At 54.2% G+C, this 12,925-nt stretch overlaps 3 protein-coding genes across 3 annotated transcripts; 1 reads left to right on the top strand and 2 right to left on the bottom strand.

Annotated features, from left to right (window-relative positions):
• Nucleotides 1-3,651: 3,651 nt before the first annotated feature.
• On the bottom strand, nucleotides 3,652-6,012 carry BDW47DRAFT_115951 (uncharacterized protein; the record flags this gene model as incomplete). The annotated part of the gene is made up of 1 exon (XM_024814861.1): nucleotides 3,652-6,012. One exon carries the CDS (start codon nucleotides 6,010-6,012, stop codon nucleotides 3,652-3,654), a length of 2,361 nt encoding a protein of 786 aa, XP_024674621.1.
• Nucleotides 6,013-6,169: 157 nt separating this feature from the next.
• BDW47DRAFT_123619 (uncharacterized protein) lies at nucleotides 6,170-7,331 on the bottom strand (the record flags this gene model as incomplete). Its single annotated transcript, XM_024816088.1, has 5 exons — nucleotides 6,170-6,294; nucleotides 6,357-6,621; nucleotides 6,753-6,855; nucleotides 6,950-7,093; nucleotides 7,267-7,331. The coding sequence occupies 5 exons, from the start codon at nucleotides 7,329-7,331 to the stop codon at nucleotides 6,170-6,172; spliced, it is 702 nt and encodes a 233-aa protein (XP_024674620.1).
• A 58-nt stretch (nucleotides 7,332-7,389) lies between these two features.
• Nucleotides 7,390-9,313, top strand: BDW47DRAFT_115950 (Dyp-type peroxidase; the record flags this gene model as incomplete). The annotated part of the gene is made up of 6 exons (XM_024814860.1): nucleotides 7,390-7,433; nucleotides 7,491-8,141; nucleotides 8,200-8,289; nucleotides 8,346-8,605; nucleotides 8,659-9,015; nucleotides 9,069-9,313. 6 exons carry the CDS (start codon nucleotides 7,390-7,392, stop codon nucleotides 9,311-9,313), a joined length of 1,647 nt encoding a protein of 548 aa, XP_024674619.1.
• Nucleotides 9,314-12,925: the final 3,612 nt, after the last annotated feature.

The following is a 12,925-nucleotide window of genomic DNA, read 5'->3' as shown; positions in this document are numbered from 1 at the left end:
ACTTATGTTGGTTTCTAGAACTGATAAGCCGGTGCATGCTATTCTCCAGGGGAATGATGGAAGGTTTCCAGCTGAGGTGAGCCAGACGAGTCCTCATAGAGTCCACAGTCGGTGTAGTGGATATATCGCGATAAGCAAGCGGAGAACACCCACCCACTCCATCCGTACTCCGTAGATATAGTCACCATTCCATCATAACTTGTATCACTGTATTCAGTAGCCCCGAAATGGGCATTTGATCTACTTCGTGGCCCCATCCCTCCCCCCGTCTCAATAGACATGAACGAAAAGGGGGAGGGGGATCAGTCCATCCAGTAACTAAATAGATCGGAGTCGATGGTCTTACCGAACGCGACGCAATCAAACCCAGACCACTACCATAACCACCACAGCCCACAATATCGGACATCCCACCCCCACTTCTCTAGAACATCGGTCCTAGGCAATAAAACTAAATTGCACTAGGTGAGCAGAATCCTTCTCGAAGACGTGGGGAGGGGGGTCACTCTCAATCACATCCACTAACCAACGGTGTGGAAGAAACCCAAAAAGGGGTAACATCAACCAGTCTAGAATGCCCCGGTAGATTGTTCATCTGTCTATCCCGTAGTCTAACCGCTTCGTGCATCCCGTCGAAAGGAAGTAAAACAAGAGGAAAATAATCAAAAGCTAATATGAAGGGAGAGAAAAGGGGGAGGGGCAGGGCAATCTTAATCCCTGTATCACTATTGAATCTGGATGGTTGTCTGGCCAGTGGAACTTCCTACTGGGCGATTACTATTAGTCCTGCGGCATTGCCGCCTGTGGGCTGGGAAGATCGCAACTACAGAGTTACCCGAGGGGCTGGGACGATCTGTCCATCTCGAATTTTCTTTCTTTCCGTGTCTTTCTTTCTTTTTTTTTTTTTCTCTTGTTTATTATTATCTTGTTTTCTGATCCATTGACTTTCATGCCGTGTCAATCATGGCTCTGGATGGCTTCCGGTTGGAAGGGAGCCTTAGGGTTTACACTGTCTCTGTTTGGAACGGAGGAAAGGGCTCCAAGATTCGTGATGGACAAAAGTACCTTTTCCTAACGATCCTCTTTTCGCTTTCCCTGTTTTAGTCCCCTTCCATAAACGTCAGAGCTTGGCTGCTTCGTGTTGTCCTCAAGGATCTTCGCGAAACCTGCCATGATCCATTCATCCCTTGGTCGAAAATCAAGACCATTTCCGTCTCTGCACTCATGGTGTGACCTACCCATTCACCAATCTATCACCGCCATCCCCTTGAATAACAGCCGTGAAAAAACATCCAGTAACCCAGAGTTAGATTAACATGATGATCACCAACGAAATTAATATCAATAGATTATGCCCGCCTGTGAGGGAGACAGACCCCTCCCCTCTCCCCCCTCCCTCTACGCTCGCTCCCCCTCGTCTCACACCCCCTCTCTTTTCTCGTCCCTTGCAGGAGAGCCCCTCCATTCTTAACACCTACTCGCTGGACGTGATGTAGTGCGTAATATGTTTCTGGATCTGAGCGCGCGCGGGGGTACTAATCTCCTGATGGCCTGGCTGGCCCTTTTGGGGACGGTTCTGGAATATAGTTCCGTGGTGTCTTACCTAGCGTTGACTTGGGAGTCGAGAATATGGGAGGGGTGAGTTTCTCCTTGGACTGTTGTTTCGGGGGTATACTCCGCAGATACAAGAGATGTTCTGTTTGTTTCTCCCATGGTGGTTATTCGGTCGGATTAGCTGGAGGAGGGGAATGTAGCCAGCGCTTGGGCTTTTTCAGGCTTTGTATCACTTATATCTGGCAGCGTATATGGTAAATGACGATATAGACGTTACAGTGTAGCCTTTAGAGCTGGATAGTAGTCAGATGAGAAGTTGGTGTCTATATAAATCTGCTTGTACTCCGTAGATACTGGATATTAATGCAATGCCGAAGAGTGTTATCAGTATTATGGTATCACTAGGGAGTGTCGAGTATGACGATTCACTTACCAGACAGGATAGAAGAAATAAAGCTCATGAGCAATTTATTCTTGACTCGATCACTCTGGGTGTTTTTTTTTTGATAATTGTTGATAATTATTGATAACTGTTTGTTATATCTCTTCATCCCTGGATGACTGTCTAGCTGATATATTATCTAACCACTCATATAATGACTGTTCACACACACCTCATATATATACATATACAGTTCTTCTGAATAGTTTTATAATATACATTGGCCACATAATACTCCGGCTACTAATGACAAAATATATTCACAATCTTCAGCGAAAAGAAGAGGTTAAATATGCCAATACACGCTCAGTTAAAACCAGACATACGCAAGCTTGAACTAACAAGCATGAACCCAAGACAAGAGATGAGTTTCCCAAGTCCACTAATCACTGTGCTTGATAGCTCTACTAGAAGATCTTATATCCCATAAGATTGCACAGGCTGTAAGGCTTTATTGACCAAGCAAAAAACATCACTGCTGTCAAGTCTGAATCACTGGTTATATATTGTACTCAGGGTTTTTGATACCCGTGCTGATAGTGTGAGAGCTCTTCTGTGAGATAGCCTTGTTAAGTCTACCTCATATATCTGTCTACTCTACATCTTCGTTCTTGGCACAGAGTAGTGAATATATCATTGGGTACCTTGATGTATACTAACATTAGTCTACACAACTCCATGATGCATATCACTGGATACGGATTACCAGGGCTCTATCATAATCCTTGCTGAACTCTGCCACTACCAGAACCACGAGAAAAGATGTGAATAGGAATCTATCCACGAACGTAATAGGGTACATGGCAGGGCAGACAGTCACGATCCAGGCAATTACAGTTCCAAAAGTAAAAACTGCACACTTCATAGTGAATGAAAACCTTTGAATAGGATAATAAGCGGGTTTGAGCATGATCATTCAACACAAACCGCGAGAAGCTCACTGACCAAGCACTAGCTTGGGATTATCTTATATATAGTTACTTAGCTTTACAATCTTAAGGGGCTCTAGATGCAGGTTCTCTTGTTTACACGCATAGCTTCTAAATATTTCTATATACCATGTTTGCCAATCATATTTTGTTGAGTATATCAGTCAGGTTAAGCCTTATATTAGACGTTAGCCAACGTTTTGGCGTAGCGGTCTTGAGATATTTCCTTCCAAAAAGCACGGAAACGATCAACTCCTGGCGTTGCTACCCATGATGTCGCGTCTTGGCCGCCCAGAAACTCCTATGACAAGCTTCGGCTACTGCACCTCGAGATCAACATATTATCAAACACTACCCCTATTCAAGCCCTATGCACCCGTCCCGCAGAGGGACGGCCTACTTGGCAAGAGGGCAGAGCCCAATATGGAAATATCATGGACAAAAGACACCTTGATATGGACGGGGTAGAACAGCGAGATACTCAGCACTCTCGTTTTATTATCAGGTAGAGTTTCCTATAGCAGACCGGACATGACTTCAACATATCTCGCCTGGCACATCATGGCTGAAAGCTAAGTGGGAGCCACCGTCTTAACACTCTACAATGAGGACATACAGACATGATGTACGCTTCTTTGATAAACCCTAGAATTCGTCTGTCGACTATAGAAACATCGCTTTCCTCTACACACCTATCAGTACAAACCATACCACCGCTCCCTCCACCTAATTCTGCTGCATCAGAACCGGCTTGTGCGAGCTCCAGAGCTTGCGAGTGGCCGAATACAGCGCCACCATCACGCCTTGGACCTCCTCCTCGTCCATCTCCATGTCACAGTCGGCCTCCGGCTCGTCCATATCCGTATCATCCTCCTCCGCGACGTCGCTCACATACTCCTGCGCCGCCGAGGCTGCGGGCAGCTCGATCTTGACGTTGGCCGCCAGACTGGGAACGCCCTTGTCGTTCATCACGAAGAGCATGTAGTACCCCGGGAGCGCAATGCCCGCATCTTTCGGGATGTCCGCGTGGAACACCGCACGGCTGCCCGCAGCATCAGCATCGACATCGGCATCGGCAACAGCATCGCCGGAGGCGACAAACTTCAGCGGAATGCGGCGCTGGTCAGTGTTGACCGTGTGGGAGACCGTGCCCAGACGGACCAGCGAGGCGTTGCGGATGTCGGCATCCGCCTGGAAGGCCAGTTTGCCGCCCACCGGCACGCGGAACTTGCGGTCGACGATCTCCGGCTGGGTGGGGCGCTCGGCCGGGGTGCCGTCCTCGCGGTACAGATAAGGCGGCCTGAAGATCTGCGCGTCGTAGTGGTTGGCCGTGCAGTTGCCGCACAGCCCGCTGCCGCCGTTCAGCACGGTGGCGTCCGGCAGCAGGATCGACAGGCTGTGATAGACGCGCACGATGTTGTTCTGCTTCAGCGGCAGGAAGATGTCCCACTCCGGGTGGTAGATCTCAGGCGTCAGCTGGACGTCGCGCTCCGCCTCGTTGAAGGGCACGCCGTAGATCTCCCCGCCGGTGATGAACACCGTGCCGTCCGGCAGCACGACCGAGGTGTGGTACACGCGCTGGTTGTACATGCCGCCGGCGCCCTTGACGCCCTCGGTGCCGTTCTTGCCGGCCACGGCGACCCGCGGCTTGCGGTAGGGCTCCTTGATGGTGATGAGGTGCGCGTTGCGGTGGCCGTACGATCCGTCGTAGAACTCCTGGCCGCCGAATGTCAGGATCTTGCCGTTCACGGCGTCGAACATGACGGCGTTGCCCGAGGTCGAGTCCTGGTCGTTGAGGCGGCGCGTGGCGTTCTTCACCGCGCCGTCGCCATGCGTGTCAAACCACAGCATCTGGCGGCTGGGGCCGGCGTGGAACACGCTGCCGTTCTTCCAGCCAAACAGCCAGGCGTGGTTGTCGTTGCGCAGCGGGATGTCGACCGTGTGGATGTGATCCGCCTTGATGTTCGGCAGGATGCGCCAGCGCTTGGCCTCGGGGTCGTAGACTTCGCCGTCCTTGGGCATGTTGGAGCCGCCGCTCCACGAGCCGCCGATGGCGAAGACCTTGCCGTTGGACAGCGTCGTCGACGCGTGGTAGCCGCGGTGGAGGTTCATGTCGGGGCCGGGGATCCACTCCTCGCCGTTGTAGATGCTGGTCTTCTGCGAGTCCGCACCGCCCGACACGATGATGTTGCCGTCGACATCCATCGAGATGCCCGGGCAGAACATGTCGTGGTACGTGTTGGTGACGTTGGTCTGCACGATCTCTTCCTCGAACGGGTCCCAGGTGGCCGTGAAGGTCTTGCCGCCCGGCGACGCAAAGAACCGGTCGTCGGTCCACGCGGACCAGAGCATGATGTTGTGGTGCCCGTTCTTCCCGAAGCCATGGGCACCCGCCGCGGCCGTGATGGGCAGGTCCAGGGTCGGGCCCCAGACGCCCTTGGCCGGCTCGTGCGGGAGCACCGCGGCGGTGGTGTAGACGTTGACGTCGACGACCGCGGTCACGGCGTCGTCATACTTCTCGCTGGGGCGCTTGGGCGGCGGCGCCTCGCCCGTGGCCTTGATCCGGATGTAGCGGGCTCGGATGGCCTCGAAGGCAGACATCTTGGGGCTCTTGTTCCAACCCCAGGTGCCGTAAGCCACGTTCGTCCAAGCCAAGTTGTCCTCGCTGACGTAGATCTCGTGCTTGGCGATCTGGCCGCGATCCTCCTCGCCCAGGAGCGGCCGCATGCTGATGCCGTTCACGTTGTGCACGTTGTGCAGGTCCAGGGTGAGTAAGTCCCAGCCATGCCGCGAGTGTGGCTCACTGGACCAGTGGGTTTCCGCGAGCCCGTCGTTGGCATACTCGCACCGGCTACCGTTGGCGATGCTGGAGCAGTGCACCGTGAACTCGTCGCGCGGGAGGAGCTTGCCGCCGTGCGGCCGGGCTTGCCAGAGGTAGGCCTCGGGGTCGATGGGCCCTTGGGTCTCGGGCTGGATGTCGCTCGAATCGGTAGCAAAAGGGATGTGGGACTTGTGAGACTCCGTGGAGGCGTCCGCAGAGCGGGCGAGCAGCCCGACGAGCAGGCTCGAGGCCCAATGGAGCTTCATTATCAACAGAAAGTGCGACAAAGTTGGCTGTCTGGAGGGAGAACAGCGTGGATGGACCGGCCGGGGTAGAAATAGCAGTAGGGCATCTTGCCGGGGCAACCCTCCGGCACACCACGGACGACCCTCGCATAGGCCCTGTCTTGAAGACGATTTGGAATCATTTTCCGCACCGGTCGTGACGTAGGTGGTTGAGCTGAGGTGTTCCATTGGGGACCCCATTATTGGGGCCCTTGTCGATGCGCCCGACATTGCGATCTGCAGCGCGACTCCATGCCGGGCCCACTATGCCTCCCCAGCACTGGACAAACCCTTTATTAAACAATCGATTATGGTTAACACCGCACCGTAGTTCCAGCGCGACTCCACGCCGGACCCACTGAACCCCCAGCACCGGGCAAACCCTTCATCAGGCAACCGATCATGGTTCACACCGCATCGTAGTTCTAGCGGAAGATCGACGCGGCCCCGAGAGGCGCTTTGCTTGACGGTGGCGTTTCCGGAGACGACATCCCCCGACGCCCGCAGGCCATCAGCCGTTATGCAGGCGGGCCGTTCGTACAGACTGGCATGAAGATGGCTCGACTGGCACATTCCAGACCCTACGCAGGACTGGCATGCTCGTCAGTCGGATGTCGATGGCCGCAATGTGAGGGCATCCGCGAGAGCTGCCGGCCGTGCACGCCTCTCCACTGCAGTCGCAGAGCTGCACCATGCAGAGTTTTTCACCCCACCTCGCTCACCATCTTACTCCAGGCTCGTAGCTCCTGTTGGCCGCCGATGGTCTCCCCAGTGGACCCCATCGCCCATTCCGGCAGGTGTTCGGGAGGAGTGCGGATGCTCGATCTAGGTGGCTACATGGCGCCAACTCCACTGTGCTGCAACTAGTAGGCAGCTAGGGTATTCTGCGGAGCCACTGTCCTTCAGCTCATTACTGTACAACCAATAGCGCGTGGACCCGGGTCCTTGCACCTCGCTGCGAAAGCCGGCCGCGGAGATCATATCGCTTTCCTGCGTCGAGTCCACGCGGCATGCATGTGGATGTGCCGTCCTGAATGACGCAGACGACGGCGACGCAACACTCCTGCAAGTTTCAGCTGTGACCAACACATGGTTCTGATTGGCCTGAGCCGTGAGCAGCTCCATGTATCATGGAGTTGCTGGTGATGTCGTGTCTCCTCCCACCTGAATTCGCACGGATGGCAGTGCTGCGGCCGGCAGCGATTAGAAAAACACGCGTCTCATTGGCCATGGCACTCGTCGGCCACCACGGCCGCGGGGGGGTCATGACCATAAGAAGTCGTCTGTCCGGACGGGGCCATGGGGGCAATTAGCAGGATCACATCTCTGATTACATCTGTAACGACTGTCATCTCCAACATGCCGTCTGAAGTCGACCCCGCCAACATCCAGGGCAGTATCTGGTGCGCATGTCCTCGCCATCTCGTCAGAGGGTCACGATGCTAACGGGTCATTAACAGGCCCCGTCTTCCCCGGTACTACGAAGCCTTCCTGTTTTTCAAGGTCAAAGACCTCGAAGACGATGAATCCTACACCACGTTCAAAGACCACCTGCGTAAGCTGGTCTTTGACCATAATGACCCTAATAAACCGGGCAAGATCGCCACCGGCGCCCAATGCAAGGAGCATTTCGATACACATGGCGGCTTCGACGAGGCCCATGATCGAGTAGACACGCTTCCCGAGGAGCGCCACACGTTCAATGCCATCAACGTCGCCTTCTCTGGCAAGGGTACGACCAAGCTGGTTGGGCCGTACGACGAGGTGAAGCTGCGGGACCTGCTGCATGAGCGCGGCATGTACCAGGACATGGTCTTCGAAGGGCCTGACGAGCCCGAGTCGCTGGCCGACGAGTACAAGCCGCCCAAGGGCTGGCCCCAAAACAACGACAACTGGCGGTGCGATGGCATGTTCATCGTCGCTGCCCAGCGCGAGGAGGAGCTGGAGGCCACGATCAAGGACCTCAAGAGCAACTTCGGCATTACCGGCAATCCGCAAGTGGATAAGGACCAGGCCAGCGTGGAGATCACGCTGACCAAGATAGGCCACGTCCGCAATGCCGATGGCAAGGCGCAGCGGAGGGGCCAGGAGAACCTCCGGGGCAAGGAACAGTGAGTGTTGCCAATGGGCGCCTGCAGAAGACTTTCCTCGCTCACCCGTTTCCCTCAGTTTTGGCTTCGAAGATCAGATTTCCCAGCCTGCCATCCAAGGTCTGGATCCGCCGCCCAAGGAGGGCGAGCCCCCGGCGACTGCTCCGGGGTAAGTCGCAGCCCCAATCCACCAATCGAGGTCGGGATACTGACCCCCTTTGCCAGCGTGATTTTCCTCAACCGCACCGGAGACAACACCAAGTCACCGGAGTGGGCCACGGACGGTAGTTATCTGGCATTCCGTGAGATCGAGGAGAATGTGCACGAGTTCAACAAGTACGGTTTGCTCTGGTTCCCCCCGTATGAGAGAGTCGAGCTGATGTGGTCCTACAGGTTCGTGAAGGAAGAGTCCAAGAAATTGGAATCCTTCGACGACGGCACCGGTGACAAGCTGGCGGCTTATATGATCGGACGATGGAAGAACGGTAGGCATGGTCCTGGCCCCCGTCACGGCGGACGACGCTCATGATGCCTGCAGGGTCCCCCATCGCGCTAGACAGCGAGGACTCGGTGGCCCAACATCCCTTGGCCAACAACTTCGAGTACAAGTATCACTATAACACCCCGAAGGAGCTCAAGTGTCCGATTGCCGCGCACATCCGCAAGATGCGCCCTCGTGCCGACCTCTTCATCTCGAAGGATGGTGACATGCACGTCTCGGCCGGGGACAACTACTGGAACAACACCAACGTAATCCTGCGTCGCAGCGTCACCTTTGGCCCGGAAATCGAGGAGGGCGAAGAGGATAAGCCGCGTGAACAGCAACCCAAGCGAGGCATTTACTTCATGTGCTACCAGGGCGACTTCCGCAATGGCTTCAACTTCCTGACGAGTCGTAAGTTTCCCGTCACCCCCCTGACCAACCCCGTCCGACGCTCACATCACCAGGCTGGGCCAGCAACGAGGTTTTCGCGGGCAAGCAGGGGCTGGACATGGTCCCTGGCCAGGACCCCATTGTCAGCCAGCGCAACCGCGCCGACCACCCGATGCCCAAGTTCGGCATCTACAACGGGGACAAGGCCGAGCAGCTGAAGTTGGGCTATCTGCCGTGGATCGACCAGCGGGGGGGGGAGTATTTCTTCACGCCTTCGATAAAGGCCTTGCAGTCGGTGTTTGTGGACCCGGTGGAGTAGGATATACCAAGTCTTTAGGAGCAGGCATGCAATCAACCCGGTCTTGAAAGTTATCTCTTTTCTTTGACTTCGTAGCCTGACATGTGCCGGGTCGCTCGCCACCAGATCGCTTTTGTTCGTAGTGGGTCAGTCAAGGCCAATCGGACTGGACGCTGTGGCGCTGCACAGCCCAGTGGCAGCGCCAAAGAGTCAAGTATTCACGAGACTCATGTCTCCCGGATGTATCACTGCAAAGTAGGCAACTTTGGATGAGCTGGATTGAAAATCGGAGGCATGAACTTCCATGGAATCGGGAGACATGCGTATAACGCGGTCGCCAAATTCAGTGCCCTGCACGCCAAGCAAGGGGTGCTGTTCATGAGCATCTGCCCGGCCACTATGCCGATGGTATGTCGATCTTTACCCTCGAGACGATCGTGGCTGACCACCTCCAGCCACCGAAGAGGAGATGAAGGGCTTGATATAGAAGACTAGTAAAGTTAACAATATGGTGTTCAAGTAACTGCATATAACAAATTCTGGATGGTGTATCTAAGATTCATGACTATCACCACAATCTCACCGGATATTCAAGTCCTCACTCAATGTGACGCTTCTTTCAATCTCTGCAGCAGCCTCTCTATCCTCTCGTCCTTCCAGTCAGCCCAGAAAACCCTACTAGCCCAGAGTGATTTATCCTTTGCCAAATAAGCCATGTCCACCGGGGTGTTGGCTCCCTCATCTTGAGACTTCACATTTGCCAGGGCTCCCCGTTCCAGGAGAGCTTCGATCGTCTCCCAGTTGCCATTGTCTGCTGCCCAATGCAGGGGCGTGCGACCATTGTCGTTTCTAGCGTTGATGTCCGCGCCAGCATCGAGTAATATCCCAACATTTTCCGGGGTGCCCCTTGATGCAGCCGAATGGATTGGTAAACTACCGTTCAAGAGCCTTGCATTCGTGTCCGCACCGTGTTTGTGGAGAAGTGACTTGATCCCGTCTGATGTGCGACAAGCAGCCGCAACATGCAAAGCACTGAAGCCTTCAGAGTCCTGATCATTTAATTTTGAACCCGCTTCCAAGAGCGAGTCGATAATTGCGGGGTTGCTAGACTCTGCTGCAACGAGGAGAGGGAACAATGGCTTCCCATTTTTCACGATGGTGCCTCTTTGATTTGGATCGGCACCTCTGCCCAGCAGAGCACTGATAAGGTCGGAGTTTTGATCTCTTACCGCATACAAAAGAGGTGTGCCGACTGTGTCGGGCGAACTCGGTGAGACCATTGCGCCATGTCGCACCAGGAGCTCGGCTATATCTCGATTGTTTGCCTTGACTGCCAGAGTCAGTGCTGTCTCACATAGCGGATCAGTGGACCACCAGCGACAACAGTCTGATGAAGCGTGGGGTCCCGTGAAACAACGCTCGTCGGCTGCCTGAGGGCAGGCATTGACATCAGCCCCACGCTGGATTAGCAGCTCCACAACGAGTGGCCGAGTGGCGGCAACAGCATAAAGCAGAGGCGGCGTGTCTTCAGGTCCAGGGTTGAGCTGATCCTGCAATCCGTTGTCGAGCAAATATGTTACGATAGAGACTGAACCACCCCATGCGGCCGCTCCCAATATGGAGGTCTTATCATCGGGTTCTCGGCGATGAATATTCGCTCCTCTATCCATAAGCAACTGGAAGGCCCAAAGATCGGCTTCCTGAACGGCGTTTTGTAAGCTTCCATGTGTATCTACCCCGTTCTGCAGGAGGATATCAGCAAGATCTTTCCTCTTCTGAGATAGAGCGCTTCGTAGAGCCCATCGGGCATCCACTCTGGCGCCTGCATTGATCAAGTCTTGGGCGAGCTCAAAACTCCCTGTGTCTACTGCAGCTTTCAAAGGCGTCGAATAGCTTGACACCAGGTTGGGATCTGCTCCACGAGATAGCAGCTCATGCACAATCGCAGTATGGCCGCCTTCTATCGCCGATTGGAGAGCTATTGGGTGATCCGAGGAGCATTCCGCGTGGCTGTTGACGTCGAGACCCTCGTCTAGATACTGTCGTACAAGCTTCTCGTCACCTGCTCGAGCTGCGTATCTTAATGCTTCATCTCTTGTAATTCCATGGGCTAGCAACTCGCGCAATATGTCGACGTGGCCGCCAGCCGCGGCCTGATACTGGGCGGCAGTAATGCCACTTTGGACGGATCTAATAAGTGCCGAGATCCCGTGCTTCATTCCCCTTGCGGTTGTGATGCGCTCACACCCCAGCAATGTCTTCACGATGTCAAGACGGCCACTGCAAACTGCAACCACTAGGGCCGATGGAGGGTTTCCTTTAGTGTGGTGGTAGTCATTAGCTCCTTTATTGAGTAGAGTTTCACAGACAGGCAAATGGCCACTAGCGACGGCGAGATATAAAGGATCAGACCTCTGGCCGCTGGAATCCCATGGGTTTGGGAAGTTGACCTTGGCACCAGCCTCTAGCAGCGTGAGAGCGACATCTAGATGACCTTGGGCAGCTGCTGCACCAAGTGCCGTACTCAGAGCACCGCCTTTTGCGTTGACTTCGGCCCTTGCCTCTATCAGTAAGTGCACTATTTCCAGGTGGCCCATGCACGCGGCTGCTTGTAATGGACGGTGGTACAAGCCGCCGGAGACATTTGGCGACGCGCCTTTGTCGAGAACTGCTTTCACCACTCGTGTCAAACCACAGTAGGAAGAGTAATATAGTGCTGTGTAGTCATTGGTATCGTTAAATTCACCCCGCAGCCATGGTCGGTCAACATTTGCCACTTTGCTCCATAGCCTAAAATAAGGCCCATCTTCGTCAAACAGATCGAGTAAAATAGACTCTAGCTCATTGCATTGCCAAGCGCCCTGAGAAAGGTCTTTATGCACATACCAAAAGTGCCCTGCATAGCGTGCCAGCGGATGATAAATCCAGAGGTCGCCGGCGGCAGACTGAACCGCATTGTGAAAGTACGCAAGGCTACAGTTAGCCAGGACCGCATGAGACAAGCTGATGTCCATGAAGAAGTCGGAGCACGAGCCTCGCAAGATTACATCGGAAGCGAGAAACTCTCGAACGGTGAAATGGGCCAGCTTGACATACACATCCTGGGTGCCACTCGTTTCGTCTCCACCGCAGTAAGTCGAGACAAGACTGGAGCAGGAATCAATGAAGCCTTCTGGGTCGAGAAGCTCTAAGTCCTCGTCAAAAAAAGGATTGCCTTCATCATCGGCATTAACAGCTATGGCGCTTGTGACCTCATCAAGAGATAGCTGCAGATGCGTTAGAGTGGGAATGATTCTTGACTTCCAAATGTGATGACCACTCACCGGCCGAAGAGCAAAGGCTACCCAGCGTAGAAGGCTCTTCACGGACATGCGATTGCTCTCATCTATTTTGTCGATTACCATGGTGTAGTGTTCCTCCAATGACTTTGGTAGATCTTTCAGAGCTTTTTGCACCGCCTGTGGTGTCGCACACCGTCGCAGTGTCTGCAACTGGCAGTCCACCCAACGAAATCTGAAAAGGTGTCAGCCATTCAGCAGTACTATTGATCAAACTGAGTACGTACGATCCATTGGCTTGGGCCAAGAGAGACTCTTCAATCTTCTTCTTCAACGATATTGGCCACCGGGTAAA

The sequence above is a fragment of the Aspergillus candidus genome (assembly GCF_002847045.1).
Source record: "Aspergillus candidus strain CBS 102.13 unplaced genomic scaffold BDW47scaffold_8, whole genome shotgun sequence".
NCBI classification, from domain to species: Eukaryota; Fungi; Ascomycota; class Eurotiomycetes; order Eurotiales; family Aspergillaceae; genus Aspergillus; species Aspergillus candidus.
This window is presented reverse-complemented; position numbering and strand designations above follow the sequence as displayed.